Source organism: Lutra lutra, chromosome 4 (assembly GCF_902655055.1).
Source record: "Lutra lutra chromosome 4, mLutLut1.2, whole genome shotgun sequence".
Classification (NCBI taxonomy): Eukaryota; Metazoa; Chordata; class Mammalia; order Carnivora; family Mustelidae; genus Lutra; species Lutra lutra.
The window spans coordinates 157,151,462-157,179,379 of NC_062281.1; the positions used below are offsets into that span (position 1 = coordinate 157,151,462).

General features: G+C 34.7%; 1 protein-coding gene across 1 annotated transcript in view; it reads left to right on the forward strand.

Moving 5' to 3' along the window:
• FAF1 (Fas associated factor 1) overlaps positions 1–27,918 on the forward strand; it is a 478,510-nt gene that overhangs the window by 207,264 nt on the left and 243,328 nt on the right. Inside the window, exon 7 of the mRNA XM_047728777.1 lies at positions 16,353–16,458. Within this exon, the coding sequence (XP_047584733.1) occupies positions 16,353–16,458 (106 nt within the window). The remainder of the gene's footprint in view (positions 1–16,352; positions 16,459–27,918) is intronic.

Here is a 27,918-nt window from a genome sequence, read left to right on the forward strand (position 1 = left end):
AATTTGTTGGCATATAGATGCTTGGAATATGTTTTTATAATCGTATTCATAGTGTTTCATTATGATCTCTCCCCCTTCATTCATGATTTTATTAATTTGGGTCCTTTCTCTTTGTTAAGTCTGGCTAAAAGTTTATGATCTTATAATTCTTTCAAAGAACCAGCTTCTAGTTTTACTGATGTGTTCTACTATTCTACTGGTTTTATTGCATTGAAATGAAATTCCCCCGCTTGGTTTAGGCTTTATTTGCTGTTCTTTCTCCAGATCCTTTAGATGTAAAGTTAGCTCGTGTATTTGGGATTTTTTCTAATTTTTTGAGAGAGGCTTGTACTGCAGTGTACTTCCTCTTAGGACCGCCTTTGCTGTATCCCAGAGGTGTTGAACCAATGTATTTTCATTCTCATTAGTTTCATGAGTTTTTAAAATTCTTTAATTTCCTGAGTGGACACATTCATTCTTAGCAGGATGCTCTTTAACCTCCAAGTGTTTGAGTTCCTTCCAAATTTCCTCTTGTAATTGAGTTCAAGTTTCAAAGCATTGTGGTCTGAAAATATGCAGGGAATAATCTCAATCTTTTGGTATTGGTTGAGACCTGATTTGTGACCCAGTATTTGATCTATTCTGGAGAAAGTTCCATGTGCACTTCAGAAGAATGAGTATTCTCTTGTTTTAGGATAGAATGTTCAGATATAACTGTGAAGTCCATCTGGTCCAATGTGTTATTCAGAGCCCTTGTTTTTTGTTGATCTTCTGCTTAGATGATCCGTTCATTCAGTGAGTGGGCGTTGAAGTCCCCTACTCTTAATGTATTATTATCAATGTGTTCTCTTACTTTGGTTATTAACTGGTCTATGTAATTGGCTGCTCCCATGTTGGGGACATAAATTTTTACAGTTGTTAGATCTTCTTACTGGATAGACCCTTTAAATATGATATAGTGTCCTTCTACCTCTCTTCCTATAGTCTTGGCTTAAAATCTAGTGTATCTATCTGATATGAGGATTGCTACTCCAGCTTTCTTTGAGGTCCATTAGCATGTTAAATGGTTCTCCACTCCTTCAGTTTCAGTGTGGAGTGTTTTTAGGTCTAAATGAATCCCTGTAGACAGCATATGGATAGGCCTTGCTTTTTTATCTGCTCTGATGCTCTGTGTCTTTTGATGTAGCGTTTAGCTCATTTACATTCAGAGTAACTATTGAAAGATATGGATTTAATGCCATTGTATTGCCTGTAAAGTCCCTATTTCTGTAGATTGTCTCTGTTTCTTTCTGGTCTATGTTACTCTTGGGGTCTGTCTCTGCTCACAGGATCCCCTGTAATATTTCTTGCAGGGCTGCCTTGGTAGTCCCATATTCTTTCAGTTTCTGTCTGTCCTGGAAGCTCTTATCTCTCCTTCCATTCCAAATGACAGCCTTGCTGGATAAAGAATTCTTAGCGTCATGTTCTTCTCATTTAGTACCCCAAATACATCATGCCATTCCTTTCTGGCCTTCCAGGTTTCTGTGGATAGGTGTGTTAGTCTGATGTTCCTCCTCCTGTACCTAAGGAATCTCTAGTCTTGAGCTGCTCTTAGGATAGCCTCTTTTACCGTAAAATTTCCTGGATTCATTACTATATGTCAGGCGTTGATCTGTTTTTATTAGTTTTAGGAGGGGTCCTCTCTGCCTCTCAGAAATGAATGCTTGTTTCCTTCCCCCAATTAGGGAATGATTTGCTGAAATATATCTTCTTTCCCTCTCTCTCTCTCTCCTCCCCTTTAGGCACACCAATAATTCTAACATTTGTTTGTTTCAAAGCATCATTAAGTTCTTGAAGCCTTTCTTCATAGGCTCTGAGTTGTCTTTCTGTCTTTTCCTCTACTTCCTTCCCATTAGCCTTTCTTCTAGATCACTTACTCTCTCTTTTGCCTCATTCATCCTAACTATTTAAAGCATCCAATTTAGACTACATCTCAGTTATAGCATTTTAAGTTTGGCCTGATTAGCTCTGATTTCTGCACTTAGAGATTCTCTACTGTCTTTTATGCTTTTTCAAGCCCAGCTGTTAACTTAGTAATTGCTATCCTGAATTCCATTTCTGACATCTTACTTATATCCATATCAATTAGTTCTGTGGCAGAGAATATTAACTCAGGTTCTTTCTTTTGTGGTGAATTCCTCCCTCTAGTCATTTTGCCCAGAGAAGAATTGGTAAGTGAGTGAGCAGAGTCCAAAATATCAATCCCTACCCAAGGAACGTATACCCTAGACAAATCTGAAGCAGTTGGAAACCAAAACAGAAAAGCAAACAAAAACCAAAACAGAACAAACAAGAAAAAGAGGGGGAAAAAAGGTAGGTTGTAGGGGAGAGACTAAAATCTCATAGGGTGGACAAAGCAGGGTGATCCACTTTTTCCTGAGTGAAATTTGGTCTGTGTGTTAGAAGACCCTCCCCAAATTGCAAAGATAGCAAAACTTATCTATATACAAAAATAAAATTGGATACAGTGAAAAAAGGCATAAAATGAAGCACATATCTGTTAAATGTAGATTTAAAAAATAAGTAACTTAAAAACATAAGTTGGTAAAAAGAAACTAGTTGAAAGAGGAAAAAGTTAAATAAAGAAATGGAAAATTTTAGAGTGAAAGAAACTGAATTGTGAGAAAAAAACCCTCAAGTTCAATATATTATTTGCCCCTGGCGCTGGATTTTTACAGTCTTGTGGGATCAGTAACCAGTTTGCACCTATTCTTCCAGATTGTCTTCTTGGGGGAGGGGCCTGCTGTGCTTCTTCTCAGGTGTCTTTGCCTGGGTGGAGTTGCACTGCCCCTTGCCAGGGGGCTGGGCTCAGTGTAAGCTGGTTTTCTGTGTGGCTTTTGTTCCCTGGAGGTTTTCCGCTCCTCTTTATAGAGGATCAGAATAAAAATGGCTGTGCTTGAATCTCTGGCCCAGAGCCAAAAGATTGAGGTTCCCCCCTCTTCAGTAAGGAACAAAGAGTCTTCACCTTTGTATGTGCCAAATTCTACAGACTCTTGTGGTGCGTGCCCACTATAATCCTCCCAAGGAGAGTCTGAGGGACTCGTGCATGTCACTGCCCTTTGTATGCCTTGGGACTGAATGTGGTTTTGGGCTTGTGCACCGTACCTTACTCTGCTGCTCCCAGGCCACGGCTGAGGGTCACCCTGCTGTCCTTTCCGGGGCCACTGCCACCCTGAGAGCTGTGACCCAGTTGTGGGTGCAGCTGTTTCGTCCCTCCCAGGAGATGGTAAACAGCCCACATATTTCAGTCATTTTCATGTGTTTAGGCAGAGAGCAGTCACCCAACCGGCTTGCCATTTTGGGCAACACGAGCTGAGAGTCCCCTCCTGGTCTTGCTGACTGTAACCAGTTTCCTCTCTCCATTGCTTGGGCACTCTACTGGTTCAAGCACCCTCCATTTGTTCTGTGTCTCCTGGAATCCTGAGACCACAATGACCCACCTAGAATTCTACCCTTTGCATCCGCTGAGCACCTATCACAAAGTGAACATGTGGTTTATACTTGAATGCTAAGTGGAGTTTTTTACCTTTCACTCTAGATCTAAATCTTAGGAACTATGTACTTAGGTAGCCTGTAGAAAGAGTTAAGACTGGGTCTTTAGAGCCTGATAGCCTGGTGCAATAGGCCTGTCTCACCAACTCACTTACAGTAGGATTAATAGCTTAGAGAGCTCATAGCAAACTTTGTTGGGTCTATCTACCACAGAGGGTAAGAAGTAGGAGGGAATTCAGTGCACCAGGGCATAAGTAAAAGAGAAGCTGCTGGGTTTTAGTCCCTGCCTTCTGTGAAACCTAACCTAGCACAGGGTCACCTTGTGAATAATTGTAATAGTGTCTTCTCTTCCTTTGGGACAAACAAGTCTAGAATAGGGAAAAATGCTATAAGTGTTCTCATTTAAACTTCCCTTTGTCAGAAGAAGTGGCATGGGCAGAAATAGGATACCCTTATGAGCAGAGGAAGAAATTTGAAGAAAAGCAGATGAGACATTCTTCTCAGGATCCTTGAGGTCTCTAACTCCATATTTGATATGTGTCTCACTATACCCATTAAACATGATATGATAAGGGAAAGACTGAAGTATTCCTCCTCTGTCTGTAGCTTCTTGTAACCATCCAGCAGTTCTGGTCATAAGTATCTACCTGTGCTCCTAGCCTTAGGTCTAGCTAAGAGGTGTATTGATATTCATATAAACATAGGATACCTTTTTCTTTTTCTCATTCCAGTCTGTCCCACCCTATACTGAGACCATTCCAGACACTTGTCTGCCCCCATTATCTCAACTAGGAAAGATAATTTGTGGAACTTAGTTATTTGGAGGACTTTCCGAGAATGCCTTCAACTAACTCTCATTCTACTTCTGTTGCCCCAAACACTTCACGTTCTCTGTACAGATGTTACTCCTTGTAATGTTTTTCACTCTTTTGTGTATATCTTGCTGTTTTCATTTTTGGTATATTCTCTTAGTGCAAGAAGAGTCATACCTATAAGAGCTCTGACTTAGAATGAGAGGAAAGCTCAAAGATATCCTCTTTGGAGGGCGTTAAAGAAGCCATCTAATCCAGTCCCATTTTATGATTGGGAGAACTGAGGTACAGAAAGAAGTTAAATAGTCTATTAGGCCTTGGCTTCTTCACCCAGAATGATCAGGTTGATAATTTTGCTTCCTAGGGCTCTGGAAAAAGACAATGTGATTAAATAAGAACACATAATAAATAATAATAATAATACAGATTATTATTAATACACATTATTATGTATATTGTTAATACACATAATAAATAACAAATAATAACAAATAAGAGCACTGGGCAGGTCACAGAGCTAGTTAATGCGTGAGTCAGGACTTGGCTATCATAGAACTCTTAACTAACTCCAAACCACTCATAGTGCCTCTGAGCACTGCTCTAAAGGTCAGGGTAAATATGGTCCTAAACATAGTCTCATTTCAGCCTAGTTCATGTGTAAAGTAGATGTTCAATAAATCCTTTAAGTGGGTAAGACAAAGTGAAATAGCCCCTTTAGGAAGAAATAAACAGCTTTTAATGGGAGAGTTTTTTTGGCTAAGTATTTTTATTTTCAGACTAGGGGAAAAAAGCCACAATAGACTTCACTTTTAAATAATTTGCTGAGATGTCATTTGAAATGGTGTTTATGAGGTGTCTTCTCATGGTGGCTTTTTATTGATCAATATTCATGAGATTTTAGCAGTGTGGTAGGAAGAAAGACCTTAAATGGCCTATATATGACAGTTTTCTGAAAATTTCATATATGCAAGTCATTGTTCTTAATGGATCAATTAATTTTTTCTTCCAAAATGCTTTACAAAATAACTTTTTTGTTGTTGTTTTTACAAAGGATAGTTACCTATGGGAATATTTTACCAGTGTTTTTAATAATTTTAATTGATATTAATTTGACATATCATTCTTAAAGTAACTAATTTCTCAAGAATAAATGAATATAAGCAATGTTTCCAGTACCTTGTTGTAATTGCTCTTCAACTTAAACTTAATTCAAATGACTAGTATAATTAGAGTTTGTAAAAGTAAAATTATGAAGTATTGGTTTGGTAAATGTTTCTTAATAAGGGGTTACTGAAAAGTGGCTCATTTTAAGAAGACGACATTTCCCTGAAGTTATGCATCCTGGATGAAAGAAGAAACTTGTCCCCAATTAAGGCATTGATGGAGTTCACGACACATCTAATTGGATTGATGTACCAAACCCATTTATATAGTTTACTGCCTATTGATAGGTCGGTGACCACTGAGATCAGCTTGTTAACATCACACTTTGAAAAAGAATTGCAGGTATTCTCTATAGTTGATTTAATGAACAGTCAGAAACTTGGTCACTAATTCATGTAACAAAAATCAATATATCTGTAAATGAATGTATTTTTTTTGTTCCATTTTGTCTACATGTATAAAATTATGTTTTGACATTTTTGCTATAAACTACTTGATGGATCACAATATATCACTATCACCACTAATTACCACATTTTGATTAATCTTATATTCTTTGGTTAATACATTTTGCTGTACCCAATATATCACTATATTGATAAACAGTAATTATAGACATAAAGACACTTGAACTTGAAATTATCCTGAAAAATGTTATTAAGAATTATGTGAAACCAAATGTTTATTTATCTAGACATATTTAATTGCCAGGAAAGAAAGCAATTAAAAGTAGCTGCAGAGTAAGAGGCCAACCTTCGTTAAACGTGGTTTTAAGATTGTTACAGAACTTGTGGTGATGATAACATGGTGTCTTGGAGGACGTTAACAACTGTAGCAGAGTGTTAATTAAGAATGATGTAATCTGCAGCTCAGAATTATTAGTCGCATGTTAGTTTAGCTGGACAGGAGCAAAACCTAGTTTCAGTTATGCTGAGGGCTCAAGTTGTATTTATAGTGGAAAGATTAACATTTTATTTTTATGCTGTTCCTGAGACAATTTTAAAAACCTGAATGAAACACAGTCAAATGTAAACATCAAGTCCCTAGCTCATTTACATATGTGCCAGATTTCCAAACTGATTGCTATTTGAACCTAATCTGTCATTGCTGGCTGCATTAGCTACAACAAACATTACATTTACATATTGATTTCTTATTTTGTTTTAGTGTAAATAATCCATAATTATAGTAATTTGGTCTTTTGTTGACAAGAGCTCATATGACTCTGTAAGTTTAGAATGGAAATTTAAATTGCCATGTGTGATGCTTTTTAATTTAAAATCTTGACGTATCTGAAAGGATAAAAAGATCACTGTAGATCATAAAATATTACCAGAAACAAAAAGGAGAACATTTTGTAGGGCCTTTTGGAAAGATATAAATTATAAAGTATTAATGAAAAATTCAATAGCTTCTTCCAAGATTATTCTTTACATTTTTCTAATAAAGATTCACAGTAATTTGAAAGAACTTACTGTTTTTGCTTCAAATTCAGATCATACTTAAAAAATAAAACTACTGGAAATGAACCCTCTAAGCCTATTATCTTATACTGATATTTTTGTTTAAAATATCTAGTACAAGAAAAAAATAGCATACACACATAGCAGGAATGAAACAAGAGATATTTTTGATCCCTATATTGGTGTTAATGCTTTACTTATTGTAACTACATAGGCAGCATTGATTTGAGAAGTATGACTTCACTGGCAACAAACTGTATGTGTCAGTGGAAATATGTATTAACTAGCAGTGACAACAAATCCATGGTTTCTATTTACATTGATTAAAAAGCATGTTGTATTTTTGAAGTTAAAAATATGGGACCCAGGGTGACTGCATGGCTCAAGTCATGATCCCAGAGTCCTGGGATCAAGCCACATCCATGTTGGGTTCCCTGCCCAGTGGGGAGCCTGCTTCTCCCTTGCCGCCCCCCCTTAACTTGTGCTTGCTCTCTCTCTCTCTATCTTAAATAAATAAATAAATAAATAAAATCTTAAAAAGAAAGAATTAATTGCAAGAATGGTAGTTATCAGATTGTTCAAGTATTTTTTTTATGGTTTACATTTTTTATAGATATATAATTTACATACAATAAATGAACAATTTTTTTGCACATTTATTTACAATTAAATTTTTTTTATTTGAGTGTAGTTGGCACACAATGTTATATATTAGTTTCAGCTGTACAACATAGTGATTCCACAAGTTTATATATTATGCTGTGCTCACCACAAGTGTAGCTACTACAGTCTGTCACCATACATTGCTATTACAATATCATTGACCATATTCCTTACACTGTGTTTTTTATTTCTGTGACTTATTCATTCTATAACTGAAAGCCTATATCGCCTACTTGCTTTAATCCATTTTGCCCATACCCCAACCAAAAATGCAGTTTTTAAGTTTCTTCCAGTTACAAGAGTTTTGACCAAAGCATATCGTTTTCTACCATGGATTTTAATGAGTGAGATTCTAATTTGGATGTGTACATAAATATGTGATTAACAGCCATTTAGAAGCTTATACTCAACTGATAGCAGCTGTTTACATGGTACTATCAATACAGAAGCTCTAAAAGCCATGATATTAGTCAACTCAGGCTGCTATAACAAAATACTATAGACTGGGTGACTTAAACAACAGACATTTATTTCTCATATTTCTGAGGCTGGGAAGTTCAAGATCAAGAAAGGTATGGGCAGATTTGGTTCCTGGTGAGAGCCCTCTTCCTGGCTTATAGATGGTTGCCTTCTTGCTGTGTCCTCACTTGGCAGAGAGAAAAACCTCTGGTTTCTCTCCACTTCTTGTAAGGACACTAATCCCATAATGGAGCCCACCCTCATGATTTAGCTAAATTTAACCTTCCAAAGGCCCTACCTACAAATACCATCACATTGGGGATTAGGCTTTCAGCTTGTGAATTTAGCAGGGTTGGGGAGGAAGGGTGGGACACAAACATTCAGTCCATAAGAGCCCTGAAACCTAAGTCTGAATTTGTTGTGCTTCGTAGTTTGGTTGTTTAATCTTGATGGGTTTATACCTTAAAAGAGTATTTCTCTTAGAACTAGTAACTATTTTAATAGGAAGACTGTGGTGTAGCCCGGCCAAATTTGCTAGCTCAAGAATTTAAGAGGGAATTCTTGATTCAAGGACTTGCTGGAAAGGAAATCCTTAAATTACTATTATTATCTTTGATGCAGGATACCCTGCCTACTACTGTGCTACCCTATGAAATGGGCCTGCTGCTATTTGGCAGGAAGAAAGCCATTCTTCTTAATCAGGAATTACCAGCAGGTATACAGCTACATGATGATCAAATGATTATTTCACTACCGTAATGTGGCTTTAAGTTAACCTTGAAAAATCACTGCATCATACATATTAAATAACCATGTGCTTTCTGTGTAAGTGGATCACTAAAGTGCTTTCTCAGTGTGAAATAAACTCAGTCAGGACAGTAGACTGTTAGATTTATTTCATAGCGTTGCTTTTACCAATACTTGATCCATAGAGGCTAATAATTTATGGCTTTTCATGTCCACATGTAATAAAAGTATATCTAGTTTCAAATTTATTTATTGGGGCCTGTGTGTTAAAATTTGCTACACATTATTTTCTCTTTATTAAAAAAAGATGGAGGGGAATATAAAATGTGTTAAACTAACCCAGAGAACTTATTAGAAGACAGATATTTTATAAATGGCTTCTTGATTTCTGATAAATACTCATGGTTAAATTGAAACAGGATCACCCCAGGCAGAGGTGGACATTCTGCTAATGAAAGGGCACTAGAAGTATAAAACTTCTGGACAAAAAAGAAAGCAGAGAAGGGGTGTTCTACCAGATTATCTAGGAATTCTACCAGATTATCTAGATATCTACCAGATATCTAGAAATTCTATTCCTAGTGTTGTGTTGGTGACTTCAATATTAATGGTTAGTTATAATATTGAGAATTTTAAGGGAGTGAGCTTCCTACCTTCATTCCTTGCTATAGTTCCCTGTCTTGTATCCTCCCCTTGCAATTTTAAAGATTTTATTTATTAATTTCTTTATTTAGAAGGGGAGAGTGTGAGTCGGGGGAGGGACAGAGGGAGAGGGAGAGAATCCCGAGCAGACTCTGTGCTGAGCATGGAGTCCAATGCAGGGCTTGATCCTGTAACGCCGAGAACATGACCTGAGCTGAAATCAAGAGTCAGAGGCTCAAGTGATTGAGCCACCCAGGCATCTACCCCCCAACCAACTCCCTGCCAATTTTAAAACGAAGAAACTGGCTAGGGGAGTTATGAGATAGCTTATATGAAAATATCTAACACTTGGTTTACTATTGCATAAAATATTAATGTTCATTGTATTATATTGTAGTGTATTATATTTTTTGCACATAGCCACTAGCTTTAAGCTTGGAGCAATGTACGTGATTCTTACTACAGTTTAAATGTTAAATTCACTTTGAATTTGAAGGTAGAGTAATGCTAAGTATTAACAGCTCTTGCCTGTTTATAAAAACAAAGTCATCTTTTTTTTTTTTTTAAGATTTTATTTATTTATTTGAGATAGAGGGAGAAAGGGAGGGAGCACCTAAGAGTGGGCGGAGGGACAAAGGGAGAGAGAGAAGCAGACTCACTGCTGAGCAGGAAACCTGATTTGGGGCTTAATACCAGGACCCTGAGATCATGACCTGAGCCGAAGGCAGTTGCTTAAACGACTGAACCACCCAGGTTCCCCCCAAATCATCTTCTTGTTGGTAATGCAAATATTCTAACTTAAAGGAAAATCATGATGAAGAATAAAAAATTAAAAACCCTACAATGAGGAGAGTATAGATACTCTATTGAAACCATTTCTTGCTATGGGTTAAAAATTCAAACTATTTTTAAAAGGTTGTACATTTGCCTGTACCTTTCTTTCTCCCTCTAATTGAAGAGAAAACATACCATTTAAAACAAATTAATTCATGGTATTTCTCACCTACCCACTTTGGTTGGCAGTCGTCCTCAGAGCTACTCTAAAGATCAAAAGTTGAAGTTGTATGAATGACTTTGCATTTTGAAGTAAAAGAAACTGCTTGAAGGTGGATTATCTGAGGCTAACTATACTAGCCAACCTTTAGAAGACACTTGGAAAATTGCTCCTAGGTGCAGTAACAGGTGAGGATTCAATTCATTCTGCTAAGTTGCAGCTAAAATCAGTTGCCTAGATAATATTTTAGCAATAAAGTCTTTGCAAATTATGCCAGTGACCACAGTAAATTCTTTACTGCTTTTACCCCTCTTTCATTTCAGTCCCTGCCCCCCCCCCCAAAGAAAAACCCCTCAGAAAACTAAGAAACAAACTTACTCAGTTGATATGCCAGCTTCTGTGGAAAGACTCTGGTTAAATTTAGCATTTCTTCCTCTTTATTTCCATAGCACTTTAGAAGTGTATTAGAGTTCTTAGCAAACAGAACCAAAGAGGAGTTGTAAATTTCCTTGTCTCCCAATATCTCAATAAACTCAGTGAAGGCAGAACTGTGATTTTACTGGGCTCCCTTCCCCAGTACCAAGAGGACAAATCCTGAGTTAGACCTGGGTCACTGCTACTTACTTTGTGTGTGTCATGAGGCAAGTAATATAACATCAGTTTTTTCATCTGTAAAATGAAAAATGATAGTCATAACTTCATAAAGTTGACATGAAGTTCTTAATGCCTGATACATGGTAGCACTCATCAAAGGCTAGCCATCATTCTTAATGGCTAAGGAAATGAGTCAGGTCGCAGATAATACTTACTCCTCCAGATGAACCATTCTCATAAGGAGTATGAATGTGGTATATCAACCCCAAGCAAGACCTGTGTAAAAAAGAACACTGTGAGTGAGTCTGGATAACATTAGGCATAATATATAATTATGTTCAGTGCATCAAAAAAAGTTTTATTCTCTATGAACTCCTGTAGAGGAATGGAACTAAAAAATGAAAAATAACTGCCACAAAACACTATAGATCTTTTTATTAATGTTTTGTTATTATTATAAGAACACTCAAAAATGTTCTATTTCATATGCAATAAAAATTTCCACTTGGAAAAAAATTTCTGCTTGGCTTTCTAAAATTTAATATTCATTGTTCTATGAAGGATTAATATCCTTTTCCTAAGAGGAAACCGAGAATTTACAGAATAATTAAGTACCTAAAATGAGGCCTTATGTGGTAGACATTCAGCAAATATGTTTAATGTATGATTGACTTTTCAAAATCAAACAACTAGCAAGTAGTGGAGCAGGGACTCAAATCTGGCTCTATGACTTTCAAGCAGTTTAAAGCTATAAATATTTTCTCTGGCCAACTTAACCCTTGCCAGGACTATTGAGAAATTTTAGAACTAGACTAAAGTGATGAGGTTTTGTTGTTTTTTTTGTTTTTTGTTTTTTAGAGGGAGGGAGGGGCAAAGAGTGAGGGAGAGACAATCTTAAGCAGACTGCGCCCAGTGTGGAGCCCGACACAGGGCTCAGTCTCAAGACCCTGAGATTATAACCTGAGCTGAAATCAAGAGTTAGACACTTAACTGATTGAGCCACCCAGATGCCCCAAAAGTGATCTTCTAAAGTAGTCTGGTGGTTAATGCTCATGCTGGCAAACCTTTTTGTGAAGTTATTACACAAGTCTGCCAATCAAGATCAAGAAACATATCTAAGGAATTGCATAAAAGCAAGCACTAAAGGTATTAAATATATATGTACATTCATATGTAAAGATAAAGGAGGATCTATGTAATCATCAAAATTATAGAATTCTGAGCTTCTTTCATTTGTAGCCCAATAATAGTGGTCTTTAATTTTTTTAAGTTTTCTTTTTCACAAACCCTTCTTCACATTTCCTTACACTTCTTCCTCATTGCCTTCTACATCTTTCTCTATATTTTCTAGTCTCCATCTCTGCTCAGACTAGTCTATGCCTGAAATCATCCTCCATAGCTACCTGTCAAATCACTATCCATTCTTCATATTACTTTAGAGTATTGTCTCCTTTCTTTACAATCTTCACAACTCTTTTTTTTTTAAAGATTTTATTTATTTATTTGTCAGAGAGAGAGAGAGAGAGAGTGAGCACAAGCAGATAGAGTGGCAGGCAGAGGCAGAGGGAGAAGCAGGCTCCCTGCCGAGCAAGGAGCCCGATGTGGGACTCGATCCCAGGACTCTGGGATCATGACCTGAGCTGAAGGCAGCCGCTTAACCAACTGAGCCACCCAGGCGTCCCTCTTCACAACTCTTTTTTAAATTCTGTGACTAGTCTATCCTGACTGTTACACATAATAAGAATCAAATAATTATAGGAAGAATGAATTCTGAACTCCTAGCAGGCAGGAGTCTTATTTATCTTTGTATCCCTAAAGCAGCCCAGCCATTTGGGAGATAGGATGCTGTAAAGAACAGAATTAAACATAGTTTAGAAACTTGGTTTTGTCTTTTTGTAGCTGCATGACTTTGGGCAATTACTTAACCTTTCTGAACCACAATTTTGTGAAGAAAATGGCACTTCACAGGTAGGCTCAAAAAATATGCAGCTATATGCAGTTCAGAATGTGCAGAACTGTTCCTTAATTGTATATAGGATTCGATTGAAACACCTTTGAATATGCTAGTTGCCAAGGGAAATACTGATGAGTAATAAGATTTTATCCTGAAAAGGCTTATAGTCTTGAATTTAGGACTTCCACACATGAAACAAAGCAAACTATACAGAATATGCTATTATTAAGTATTGAATGAATTATATGATAAAGGAATTCAGAGAAGAGGGAGTCTATAATAAATACAAGTGGTAGGCCATGAGGTGGCCTGAAAGCTGTGCAGTGTTTGGATAGTTGCGAAAGGGGATGAGAACAATGTGAACAGAGATTGAATTGAGTATCGTGTGAAGAAGTTAGCCATGACATGAGAAGTTAGCCAAACTCTAGAGCAAAAGCCAAATCTTGGAGAATAGTTGCAAAGTAGGTCTACCTATGAAAGGCCCTGAAATTCCAAGTAGGCTTTTCATTACTTGCCACTTTTGACCCCAAGTTCATTTAATATACAAATACCAAACTTTAACCCAACCTACTGTTTGAGCCTCATGACACTCCTCTCACACATCCTTTATTGTGGTTGTAATGAACTTTTCACAATTTCCTCAACATTGTGATTTTTCTGGCCTTACTACACTTAATGTCTCAGTATCACTTGGCATAATTGCTCATGCTCTCCTAATTAAAAGTTACTTATACTAGACTTTCTTGGTCTTTCTCTTATCTCATTGACCATTTATCAATCTCCTTTGCTCTGACTCCTCCTCCGCTTGATTTCAAATGATTGGAATGCCCAGGTCTCCATCGTGGCCTCTTTCCTTTTCTCTAAACAACTTATTTCTCTAGGTTATTTCTTTTGCTCACAAAATCTGAATACGTTCTATGTGCTGTGAACTCTCCTGCTCTGAGCTGTGTTTGTTGACATTCACCTCTGTACAGATGTACATGATACCTCTTTTTGGATATGTAATAGGCATTTTAAACTTAATATATCCAAAACTTGACTCTTAATTTCCGCACCCAACCTGTTCCTACCCCAGTTTTCCTTGTTGAATGCAGTTTCATCCTTCCATTTGCTTAGGCCAGAAACTTGGGGTTATGTTTTTCTCTCATTCCATTAGTAATTTGTATGGCTTCTACCTCTAAAAGATATCTGAACCTGACAACACTTCACCCTCTTTGCCTCTATTACCTCTACTAAAGTAGTCCAAGTCACCACCACTTCTTGCCAGGACTAGCCTCCTAAGTCTCCTAGCTGTCCCAGCCTTTACTCTTTCTTCACCATAGCCTGAGCAGCCGGAATAATATTGTATACATGTAAATGTAAGTCAGTTCTTAACTATTTCCCTGTGTAAAACCTCCAGTGGCTTTCCGTTGCAATTACTATAAATACCAAGTTCTTTACTGTGGTCTGCAAGGACCTACATGATCAGACTATTGCTATCTCTTTCTTATCATACCAGCCTCAATTTAAATGGTACTTCCTCAGAGATGCCTTCCCTAACTATTCTGTTGAAAATAATTCCCTTCACTCTGCCCTTCTGTTACCTTTTTAATTGTAATCCTATTTTATTTACTTCATAGCACTTAGTATTTTCTCAAATTACTTACTCATTTATTTGGTTATTGCCTGTCTCCTTTACTGGAATATAAGTTTCATGAAAGCAGGGATCATATTTTTCTTGTTCACTACTGTATCCCTAGCAGCTAGAGCAATGTCATAAATGTACATAGGTGCTCAAAAATACATGTTAACTGAGTGAATGAACATGCTATGTTCTTCCACTTATTATTTTCTTGTCTAAAAAGTACCACCCTTCTCTCTTCCCCAAACAAAGCAAAAATTTCATGCCTTCCAAATGATAAATACAAAGGTCCTACTTATCCTTCATATTTCAACTTGCATTTTTCTTCTCCTCTGAAGCTTTCCCTAACCATTCCCCTCTTTCACTTTTTTTCAGTTTCTCAGTTCTACCTATTACATTTTACTCTGGCTATTTATATATCTGTCTACCCTTCTTAGATTGTAAAGTATTTTATGGATAGGACCTGTGTATTTGGGTTGGTTTCCTTAATGCCTGGAATAATACAAGGCATTGACTTAATGTTGAAAGACATGAATCAAAATAAAAATCTTAATCCCCTGGTAGTTTTCCAGAAAGTAACGTTGCTTTCAGAGATACAAAGATGAGTAAGACTCTTGCCTTCTGGAAATTCACAATTTACTCATTGTTCAATAAATATTTATCTACAGTGTGACAGGCATTATGCTTAACTGCTAAGGATACAGTGACAAAGCTTTCTGCCTAAAGAAATTCTATTTTAGTTGGATATCGTTTCCTTTGATTTTGATCAATAATATTTCATGCTGTATTTTGGTGTTTCCTAGGTATTTTTAGTCTGTAATTAACCTGGGAACTCTATGAGAGACAATGAGAGAGACAAATTAACTTCTTAATCCTAATCGTATGTTGCATATATGTTTATTGCATAGTTATAGAATAGCAAAGGAGGATTAATGAAGGCCAAAACTGTGTAGGACACCCAAATTATTTCCCCACTTCTACAAGCATGGCACAATTATGCTTAAGCCTGCCAGTATCGATTATTTATACACAACTGTGGCAGATTTTTATTTTCAGTGTTGATAGTGCTTTTTAATATTGTCATAAACAAATAGAACCACAACTTATGTTTCTTAATTTATGTGGTTAATTTCATTTACTCTTTGTGGTTCTGACACATTTCTAACATTTTGGTTAATGTTCTGAATTCTCCAATTTCTATATTCGGTGTATTCCTGAGTTCTAAGTGAAAGCACAGATGTTTTGAAGTAATTTTGATATAGCAGTTAAAGTTCTGTAGATTTCGGTATTTTCTGAATTTTGAGTTAAACCGTATTTCTATTCTTATACAATATTCATGAGGATAAATAATATTTTATATTTTATTTGGATTTGAACCAGAGTCTTTGAATATACATTTTAGTAGCATGTTTGGAATTTTGTATAATTAAAAAATTTGGTTCTCTTGGAGGAAATACATATGCATATGACTTCTAGAAAATTCTTATGTATACACAGAGTTTAGAATTGAAATTTAAAAACACCTTGGTAGAGAAGGAGTTAACAGGTTAGCTCCCCTTGGTTGCTCTTTGCATCCTCTCTTGCCTTTAGGAGCTGAAAAGATGATAACATTGGGTCCGGACATGCCTGTGTGGAGGTTATGGTACTCCTGGGGTTTTTGCAGCTAGCTGTAAAGCAAGCTAGAACATGTTCATCTCAGAGTTCCTTGTTTTTCTTTCAACCCTTTCAGTGCCCTGCAGGAATCATTAAATCAAAACTTCATGCTGATCATCACCCACCGAGAAGTCCAGCGGGAGTACAACCTGAACTTCTCAGGAAGCAGTACCATTCAAGAGGTGAGTTATGTCTCACAGCTAAGGAATAAAGGTAGCTCATTATAGCTAATGTTGACCCTGTTAAAGAGGGCTTATCTGTTCTAGTTGGAAACTCTCTTTATGTTTCATTATTGGGTTCTTAATTTTAATTAACTGGAGCATCAATGATTACTGTAGATCTATTAAACAACTTGACCTAGAAAAATAGATGTTATAAATGAGAGCTCTTGATAAATCTTAAAATAGTCAACTTAAAACCTTGCTTAAAAATTACTCATTGTTATATAATGTATTTTATGGTTTTGTAGTAGTAAGTCAAAATATTAATTTGGAAATTGTTGACAGCATGCATTTTTTAATATGCCTATATTTTATTTGAAAGGTTGCTCTCAAATATATTATTTATAATGTGTACACTGCCTTTTTCCAAAAGGAGTTTGAGGAGGCTTTTCTTTAGTAGCTCAATCCCAACATTAGGCAGTATTTGTGAGATGCTGTTGGAGACTGTCAGTTTTTAGCTTAGAATATATGAGATATAGTGTCAATATTTTCTTTAACATGGCCAACCAGGGCCACTGTTTCAAAAAAGAACCGCCCCCAGGAAAGAAAACGTACCTTTTTGCCTGTGGCCCCACCCACTTAAAAGCCAGTAATTTATCTCCGTCTGGGGAAAATGTATAAGGCTTTGACAGGACTTGTATTTAGAAACACTGAGATGACGATTATGACAATTATGTCTTGTTGATTGTGAAGACAACAATCATTTGTCTACTAATATTTTTATAAAGATAATTATGCTTAATCTTGGATTATTTCATAAATTTTTTTCTTGGTCTATATTGCTTAAGATAATTATTAATGTCATATTAAAAGAATGAGTTGTTTTCACCCAGTCATTTCTCAGATGTATATGAATTATTTTAGTAGTGGTTAGATTATTAATGGTTTCCTTTTTGGATGTTTTGTCAATGAATTTCAGTTTCTGAATTTGCCATAAGTAGTTCATTGTTTGAAGTTTATTTTCTCTGTTTATCACTTGAATAGTTTGTTGACTAGTAACTAAAATCTTTAAAAGTTTTCTTGACCCCTACTTTGAATAATAAGTTTGAGTTATTTGATTTTTTTTTCCCAGGATTTTATTTTTTTTTTTTTTATTTTTTTTTTTAGATTTATTTATTTGACAGACAGATCACAAGTAGGTAGAGAGGCAGGCAGAGAGAGAGGAAGGGAAGCAGGCTCCCCGCTGAGCAGAGAGCCCGACGCGGGGCTCGATCCCAGGACCCTGAGACCATGACCTGAGCCGAAGGCAGCGGCTTAACCCACTGAGCCACTCAGGCGCCCCTTTTCCCAGGATTTTAAACATATTGGTTGGCATTTCATTTTAACCTCTATAATGGGTGTTCTAGTCTCTAAATTTTCAATTCCTTGGAGAATCATTGATGCTTTTACTTTAGAAATAATGTTTAACTCTGGCACTATACCAGATTTAGTCTGGTAACTTCATGGTAGTAAATTTAAATTCTATATTGGATGTAATTAAATAAGGCAGTTTAGTTTCAAAACAACTCCATTTTAATCAAGAAAAGCAAAAATAATACAAAGTAAATTTCATTTTGTTGTTGATTTACTTTTTTAAATTGAAGACTAGTACAATGTATGATGGATAAATACACACTGCTTTATTTTTCTTTCTGATTGAAATTTTTATAGCCAGAGTTTTTACTTTTTTTTTTTTAGATTTTTTTTTTTAACATTTCTATAGTTTGAGTGTGTTTCAACTTTCTCCCACAAGAGGGCAGAAAGGACTATTAAACTGATAGTCTAAAAATGTCATTCAGTGTTTTCAAATTAGCTTCTCTTATATTAACAAAAAGGAGCATAATGGCCAAGTTATTGTTTGATTTACAGATAATTGGCATATTGCAGGGAGGAGACTTAATTTCACCCTTTTAAATTAAACAGGGAGATTTAAAAAGACATAAAATATTCATTAATGTTCGGTGATTATAAAGTAGTGGCATATATTTATTTTGCCTTTATTACTGTTTCGATGGGAAAATACTGCAAATATTTCCGAAATCGAGTTGGCCATACTGACAAGTTGAAATGTTTAAGCAGCGTTAATGCAATCTGCTCACACCTGATATCCTATGCAGAATGATTCAAAATGACTACATCAATTATTAAAAGAAATATTTAAAATTCTGTAAATGTGCCATTGTGCGCCACAGTTGGCTGAAACTGTTCTCCATGGCCTGCTATTTAGATTATCAAATATATTTTAAGCTTCAAGGACTTGAAAACAGTAAACCTTTTTCATACCATTTCCTAAATGAAAAATGTCCCAGAAATATTTTTGCAAAGACAGATATTCTTATGTATTTCTTCGCAAGAGTTCGATTTCTTCTTCTTCTTTTTTTCCCCTTTTTAAGTTTATTTAAAATAATATTTTGAAATTCTAGGTGCCAGGACAAAATAAATGCAATTTCTAGTATCAGTGCTTTTTGTGAATAGACAGTTGCTTATAGGCTCTTTTATTTTGTACAATTTAGAAAAAAAGAATATAGGATTATAGTCTCGGCTCTAGAATCACACTCTGTAGGCCTAGTCCTAAGACTTTTCTTCTTCAATTTATGGAATATTTGGGGGCTAGGCAGTGGTTCAGGAGGAATAGTTGCTCTGATTCTACAGCCCTGCAACCCATAGTGACACTTAGGTATATTCTTTTTTGTTGTATGATTGAAAGTCATTTTGCAACACAATAAAAATACAATGTTGCTATGATTTTGCAGTATAATTTTATAAATGCTAGAATTTTTGCTATTAATGTGGAAGTTTAATGATGCCATATATCTTAAATTATAAATTAATTTCTGTCATCAGTTTTAGAAATATCTTTTCAGTGTTGTTTAATAGTTCCAAGGATGAATTCTGACCAATATATGAGGGAAAGGAGGTAAAAAACACCTGATTTTTTTTCCAGGGTAAGAGTATATTATTTTTGTTATAGGTGAAAACACAGCCCATTTTTTGCTATTTTTAAATCTTGAAAGCCTTCTGTATGTTTAAAAAAAAAAAAAAGGCTTTTGCAATATTTTCCCCCTCAGAGACAAATTTGTATTAAATGAAATAGGGTTGAAAAAGCACTATGATTTCAACCTTTAACTAGACAAAATACATTTTTTTTTAAATACCGAATTAGAAAATAGAACTTAGATGCAGTTTGAATTTCAAATAAACTCTTCAGTGACCATATGTTCATGCAAGTTAGTGGTGATAAACCGTAGTTGCACAAGTGTTTGTTCATTCTGGCTCTGTGGTCTCTTGCCTTACAATGCATGACTTATGTACTTTGGGTGCTCTAGATTTTAATTTAAGCTAGTTAGATATTGAGGATTTTTTTAAGCTCTTTACAAATCATTCCACTTACATTATCCTTCTATTTGAGGAAAAGACAGTGATAGTATAAAAAGGTCAGACTGGAAAGTTGCAAGTAGTCATAGAATAAAAATCCTTTCTCTTTTTCCATTTCAACAAATAGTTTATGAAATTATCAGATAATATGACAATTACTTCATGACTGTCTTTCCACCCTTTTGGGCCCTGAAGTAGCTACTTGCCACACTTTAAAACAGTGAATTTCTTTGAAAATTTAAACAAGCTTACCTTATTTTAATGAATTTTCTACACTGAGAATTCAGATTTTTAAATAGTTGATTATACAGATTCTAGTAATACTGTCTAATACTACTAAAATCTGTGATTACAAATGCACTTGGGATTGGTTCAATTAAGGGAAAAAGATTGATTTGCCTAGCACAAATCCTAAACCCAGGTGTGGAAAAGGATATGAAGTCCCTGAAATCAAGCCAACTTTTCTTTGAAACTAATTCTTTGTTGTCCATATTACTATTGCAAAAGCTTCTATTAGGCAAAATACCCACTTTTCTTTGCAGATGTCATACAAACTTAAGGAATACATACATGACCCAGAATAACAATAATAAGAAACCTAAGTATTTTTTATATGGAATCATGGAGTATTACTTATCTGTTATAGTGAGAAGCATGATAAATAGCTATTGGAATTATTTAAATCCTCTTCCAAGTTTTACTTTACCCTAGAATTCTCACTGTTCTTATTAATGTTGATTTAGTTCTTAAGGGGAGTGAAAGGGGAAAATTGATGACCTATAAAGATATATCTTGCATAGAATGGTGAAATATTTCACTACTAATATTAGTGATTGTCAAGTGAGAAGCCAATAGTTTGAATTGGCGACAAGAAGTGAACTAAATACATAAATCATACCAGTCTTTAAAAATAATCTTGGCTAAATAATTGTGAAGTCATAACGTTTGTTCTGGTTCTGCAAATTTGAAACTTGCGTCGGGTTTTGTGCCTATTTTTCTACTTGCTACTTTCTGAACTTGAGTAATGTGTATTTTAAACTATTCTCCTTTGATGCTGGAGATCATTAACAGTATTAAATATGTAGTTTTTTTATACATTGTACTAATAAGCAATTTTTTGGTGTTGGGTTGACTATAACTACTTACTAACATGCCTTTCTGTAAATGTTTTAAGTATAGTTGTTTTTTTGTTTGTTTGTTTTGTTTGTTTGTTTGTTTTCCAGTTCAGAGAGGGCGGGGGTGCTGGCACAGAACTGAAGAGTAGAGTAGCTGAGAATGTACATATGCAAGAGGGTAAATTAAATTGTGTGCTTATTTAATTAAAAGTTTAAGTGGTTTATAAATTTACTTCAAGATAAATGACATATATAAATTCAATTAGAATGAACCCATTTTAATTAGCATATATCATAGTTTGATTTTTTTAAATTTGAAATCACAAATGACATCTTAGTAAGAATGGATATAATTTCTTAAGCAATTGGGCAATGAATTCAAGCCTTTATTCAACTTTCAGAAAAGGACATTATGAGTTTCTTTTAATATGCATGTATATTATTCATTTCAAGTTGAATTTTATAATCTGTTCAAGTCATACTAACTACTATAAGTGAACAAATTGCTAATGATCATTTTATAAATATTGAAGTTACCTGTGATTCTTAGTAAATCATCCCCTTAGGAAATAGTTTAAGTAATATTTACAGTGCAGCCCTTTGGAACTGACAAGTCTCTCTCCAAAAGTATTTTAGAATAATCTCTCTAAGAAATTTTTTTTTAAGCCCATGTAAGTATTTTTCACTTATTTTCCAAGAAGATAGGAACAATGAAATTTTGTTAAGAATTAAGAGCAATGCTTTAGTCCTTTGTTACTTAAGATATGTGTATCCTAACATCATCTTAACTGGCCATGTTTCATAATCTGAGATTTGTGTGTTGGTAGTTTTGAAATGTCTAGGTTAAGAGAAATTATGTTCAGTTATCAGAAACTAATAAACATAAGACATTTTTATATGCAAGAAAAGGCAGAGAGTAAATAATTGCACTGGTGACCAATACTGTAATAATCCTGTTTTACAATATGCACTTGACAGGTTGTAATAGTGCTAATTGAAGAGACTAATTCACACTTGCTTCATTCTATTCAAAGGCAAAATCAGCAGCTTGTTTTGCTTTTGACCAGATGGTCCTCATGAACACCTACTGTGCACTTTAAGTGCTTTACTAGAATTACAAAGGCTGGGGGCTGCGTTCGACTCCAAATGATTTGAGAAGAGAGAGAGAGACGGAGAGAGAGAGAGGGGGAGAAAAAAAACCCTCTGTGCTCAATGGATTTGGTGCAAGTAAATTAATTCTAGTGGACCCATTACACACTGAGCCCCCTTTTCAAAGCTCTGAGCCTCCTCGCTTGCTCTGTAGCAATGAGAAAGAGAAAGAGAAAGGCAGATTACTGCAAACAGAAATAAAAAAAGGGCTATGAAAGGGAGAAAAGAGGCCTTGAAGCCTTTCATATCATTTGAGTTTTTCAAGTGCGTTATTTTTGGGGAGGGTGTATATATGAAAAGCCAATTGGAGTTTTTTTTGTTTTAAAGTGAGCTATTTAAGCACCATGAATATAGGCGCAAGAGCAACAGTTGACTGAGTTTACTGTGGTGAAGCTTTGTGTCCGAGGATGAATCAAATTCATTATGTTCAACTCTTTGTGTTTTAACATGAATGTAGGGTTAGTTTCACAAGACTGTGTCTGTTTAGGATAATTATAATTTAATATTTTCCTTTCATAAAGTTATCACTGTAGATGTCTAAAATTTTTAATCAAAGCAGATTTTGTACATTGACTTTGAAGCACCCTGACAGTTTAAAATTCAAAGGAAAGCTTTTTTAGTTTTCAAAAGAAAAGAAAGGCTCATTCTAATGGCATTGAAGCAGAGATTATTATAACTAATTAGAAGTCACACATCTGTTAGCTTTTGGTTTGTGACTTATTTATGTATTTTTAAGTAAAATTTATACTTTAAAAATATATTGCTGTTATTGAGTGAACCCAAAAGGATAAAATGCACTTAATAGAGAACCATTTATTTGAGTCAACCATTTTTGCAAATTTCTGCATGGCCCCATAAAAATATGTAGTATATTAAAGTCCATTAAATGTGAACGGAATTGTATAATTAATAACCTGAAATTGGAATACACTTCCAAACAAAATATTTTCATATAGTTCTTATTAACATAACTCTAATTAATAACCAAAGTTATTATGACACAACAAGAAAACTAGCAAGCCCAGTTTGTACAGATTTATGGTTATCCTTAAAGCTGTTTATTATGTACAGTTGTAATTTGGAATACGGACAATATAAAATAATGGTTTCTTCTAAGTTATGTGGGTTAGATAAGATACAAGAGATCATATCTAGGGAGTGTCAGTTTTGTGTTTTTGTACTTTTAAGTTTAATTCTAATACATTTTTGTTGCATGGCCTACTTTTGTTTGATGGCATACTGACACTAATTCAAGTGCATTTTTATTATAGTTATTAGCAAAGAATAAAACAGAATCATGCCAGTAATATATAACTTAAAGATAATTGTAAACTAATTGTAAACAAGTCATAGAGATGACTATTTCTAAGTTTGGCCCATCTCTTTAAATGAATGTCTAGAGTTTATACTTTAAGAGGTATAAAGCACTAATAATGCTTTATATATCAATATATGTTAATTATATTCTTAGGACATAAAATGTAGAAATGTAAAAACAACTACAAAAACATTTTATTTTTCAAAGACTTTTAATAGTAGGTTGCCTTCTTTGATATTTAAAATAAAATTTGATTCATTTCTTATTAATATCATTACTTGGGGACTTTGTTCATTTAAGTATAAGTTTTGAGGTGGGGAAGAATATAAGGGGGATCCCTAAATCTTCAACCAAGAAAACGTATAATGAAATTTATAAGCAATGAGGTGTTAATGAATTAATGTCCTTTGGGAGAAAAGGATTTCTAGAAAAATATGAATGATTAGGAAAACTTACTGAAAAATTATTTTGCAGTGGACTATTTAAAACTGACGGTAGACTACTAGATTCACTTTCTTGTAGGTACCATAAAAAGCTCTCTTTAAATCTAAAACTTCAGTTAGCAGACATGGTTTGACCATAACCATGCAGTCACTTACTTAGGTGGGGCTGATTCTTTGGTTTCATAGGCACAGTGGTTGGAGCCTTTCTCCTCATGAAGAGGAGTTTATTTCAGTGTTAAAATTATTAACCCCTAGATTCCTGAATGCCAGAGACAAGGTTCTGTCCTGTAGGGGAAGGGTTGGAAAAGGCTACAGGTTTTTTTATAGATTTGGTAGGTACCATGTTATTTAAGCTGAGAAATATTTTAACATTTAAGTATCATCCAGCCATAAAATAAGAATAATGACCTCATTCTTCTCCTGGACCAACCCCAGGAAAAAAAAAAAAAAAGAGAGAGAGAGAAAGAAGTAAAAGGATGGGTAAGTGAATATAAAGTGCTCATAAACATAACCTAGATTAATTCAAGGTATATTAAGCCCTGCATGTTAAAAATTATTTACATGTTTATCCTTATATACCAAAGATTATTTGGCCATAACCCTTTAAACATCTATTTATGATAATTTTTCTTTCATCTAATGAGTCTTCTGTATGACTTAATACTATCTAGTCAAGGAGTTCTTTTTCAAGCATATTTGGTATGAAAAATAAAACTTTAAAAAAATTTTATAGCTCAGTTTAGAGCTATATTATTACCCTCAATACATTCCTTTAAAAAAATTTTTTTTAAACAAAAAAAAACTTAAAAGCTTGTAACAAACATTTTTTATAAACGACAAAATGTATTCCTTGCTTTGTGGTCATTGCGTGACCAGACAGTAGAGTACTGGATTGTTTTAAGGTTTTTACAGCTGCAAGGCAAAAGCATCTGTTCATTGCAAAGCCGGCATTGTTTAATTTTGACACTGACTTTTACATGCGTCTTGTACCAAGCACTGGATTAGATGCCACTAAGATGAAATTTGTTTTAAGTTGCTCCCAAAGTGCAGCTGTCCCCATATATGGCCTTGTAGCTTAACCAAAATAGACAGACATAGGATCAATCAGAATCTTTGTACAGGGTCACCTTACTAGGCTAGAGAGGCTCAGAGAAGGAATGTTAATGATACTTATTGTGAATAACTACAAAACTAGTTTCCAAGATGATTTAGTGTATGTAGAAGTATACCCTTCCCCTTTTTAGGGCAACAGAACCATTATTAAATATTAAGCTTTTAAACTGGAGTATAATGGTCAAATACTATGATGCCTGTATATACACAGGCACTATTCTTCCACATTTGATTGCAAGAAAAATGATCAGTTTATTGGTCACTCAAGTAGTAATTGGCTGAAAATAAACTCAATCTAAAATGGCTCTGCTTAAATCTTGAGAAGTGGACATTTTTATAGAATGATAATTTTTCTTTAATGTTTCAAGTGAATGAAAAATGAAAGAGCACCTCACTTCCCGGGTTTCCTGGGATTGTGTGAATTTCTACCCAGCTGGTCCAAATTGATTGATACAGGGCCAAATATTTGTCTGCCTACATTTCAAAGTCTATAATTTGCTAATGAATTGTGGTAATAATCTTTCATCATACATGAAAGATTTAGCCAAACAATTTGCTAAGTATGTATTTTGATCATAAAATTTTTGGACTTACACCAAGCTTTACATCTATTTTACAGCTTATGCATGGGGGTGGAGGGAGAGCAGGGGGAGAAATAATACTGAACATGAGCACTTGATGGAAAGGGATGAAGGAAATGAGGGAAGAAGGTACTTTGGAAAAGAGTAATGCTGGGAAAGTCCTATGAGTGACAGTGGAAAACAAATTAGATTTGCACTTAAGAGTACAAAATAGAATTTTTAAAATGCCAGTAGTTTTAGCTTGTGGTGTCCAGAGGTATGGTAGGTATCCAGGTAGATGAAGTCAAGGAAGGAATTTTTTCCTTTTTGGCTACAGCTATTCCATACATTGATTATGGAATAATTTCCTTAAAACTTTATGCTAGAAAAGTCAAGTGCCCACAAACTAAAAGTAATTGAAGGCATAAGAATAAAAACGAGATGTTTGTTGGGGTTGACTTAGAGACTTAAAAAAACAAACAAACAGTGAAGAAATAAATATGATTTGACCAATTCCAGAAAAAGGTAAAAGAGGAACCTCTTACTTTTGAAATGACTGCGGGCATCCAAGAAAATATTTTCTCCCTCTAAAACAAAGATTGTATATAGGAAAATGGGGCTCATATTTGTATGTGTGTATATGGGGGGGTGATATTTATAATTAAATATCCTCTATTTGGGTAAGTGTAAATCTTAATTATATATTTTTGAAGAGCAGCATAAGATGACTCCAGAGAAAGCCTAAGATTAGCCAATGGAGTGAAAGGTCAAGAAAGTGTTCTAATTAAGATTCTATTGTGTATCAGTAATTTCTGTTTCATTGTTAGAATTCAGGGTGCCATGATTTCTTATTTGACTGATATAGTCTGAATTATTTTCAGGTTGTCCATGAGGGGAATATTTAATAATATTGATAAAGTTTTCCTTGCCTTGCAGATAAGTAGTTTTTTAAAAAAAGCAGGTAGCTAGAAAGAGAGAAAACATCTTATAAAAGAGACTGAACCTTCCACATTATAGATAAGCAGTTTTAGAATTTTTACATACCTGCTGGACCTCTTGATTATGTCACATTTCCAGAGCATTAACTTCTATCCATTTATATAATTCTCTTTTCTCTGATAGAGCTAAGCCTGTTCTAAATGTTAGTATAGTAAATGTCTATCCAAGATGGCACCATTGGAAACTCCTCTAACATACATAGGAAAGTTAAAGATTCATATGTCAAACTACAGCTTTATTTCAAGTGAATTGAAATCTTGTTTTACAGTTGACTTTCTCAGGCCCTTTCCTTCATTTTGTGATTTTTTTCTGTTTCACCAATTTGATACTTGTCATAATTCTTTTGTGATCATATTGTTACTATATTTATCACACTGCAGTTAATATCGAAGAGATCCTGTAATCATTATGAAGGAAAAAATTATCAAAACTGAGGCTTACAGAAGGGAGGAAGGTGGGGTGATGGGGTAACCAGGTGATGGGTATTAAGGAGGGCACATGTTATGATGAGCACTGGGTATTATATGCAACTAATGAATCGTTGAACACAACATCAAAAACTAGTGATGTACTATATGTTGGCTAATTGACTATAATAATACAAAATTATATTTAGGTAAAACCAATTATGAGTGAGATAGTGACATTGCTGATTCTCTTATTCACAATTTTGTAAAAATTGCATTTCATAAACATTGAAGTTATAGTTTACATATGTTAAATTCAAATTATGCTGTTGCCATTTGTTTCTAGTACTTTTGGTATTCTGTTATCAAAAGCACCTTAGGGGTGCCTGTGTGGCTCAGTGGGTTAAAGCCTCTGTCTTCGGCTCAGGTCATGATCCTGGGATCAAGCGTACATCAGGTTCCCTGCTCAGCGGGAAGCCTGCTTCTCCCTCTCCCACTTCCCCTGCTGTGTTCCCTCTCTCTCTATGTCCCTGTCTGTCAAATAAATAAATAAAATCTTAAAAAAAAAAAAAAAGCACTTCACATTTACATGCTTGCCTTTGCCTGATGAAAATGTGAAGTATTTCCCACTAAGAGGTATGTTTGTAATGTCTAATAATAATAACTATTATTATTATAGAATATCAGTTAAACATCAGTTCATTTCTGTTTAGTCGGGAGGTATTTCCCTTATGCTTCACATTGTAAAATGAGGGAACTTTAATAAGGTATATTTAAGGCTGCTATTTTTTTTTGTGGATAAAAATTCTTGTTGCTAATAATAGGTATGCACATGGATCACTTTGCTTAGAATTTGAAATTTCAGAAATATAGTAAAATGTCTTATGAGTCCTAATTTCTATTGGTAATTGTACTTTCAGATATTATAACCAATGTTTGTATATAATGAATGGAGCAATATGT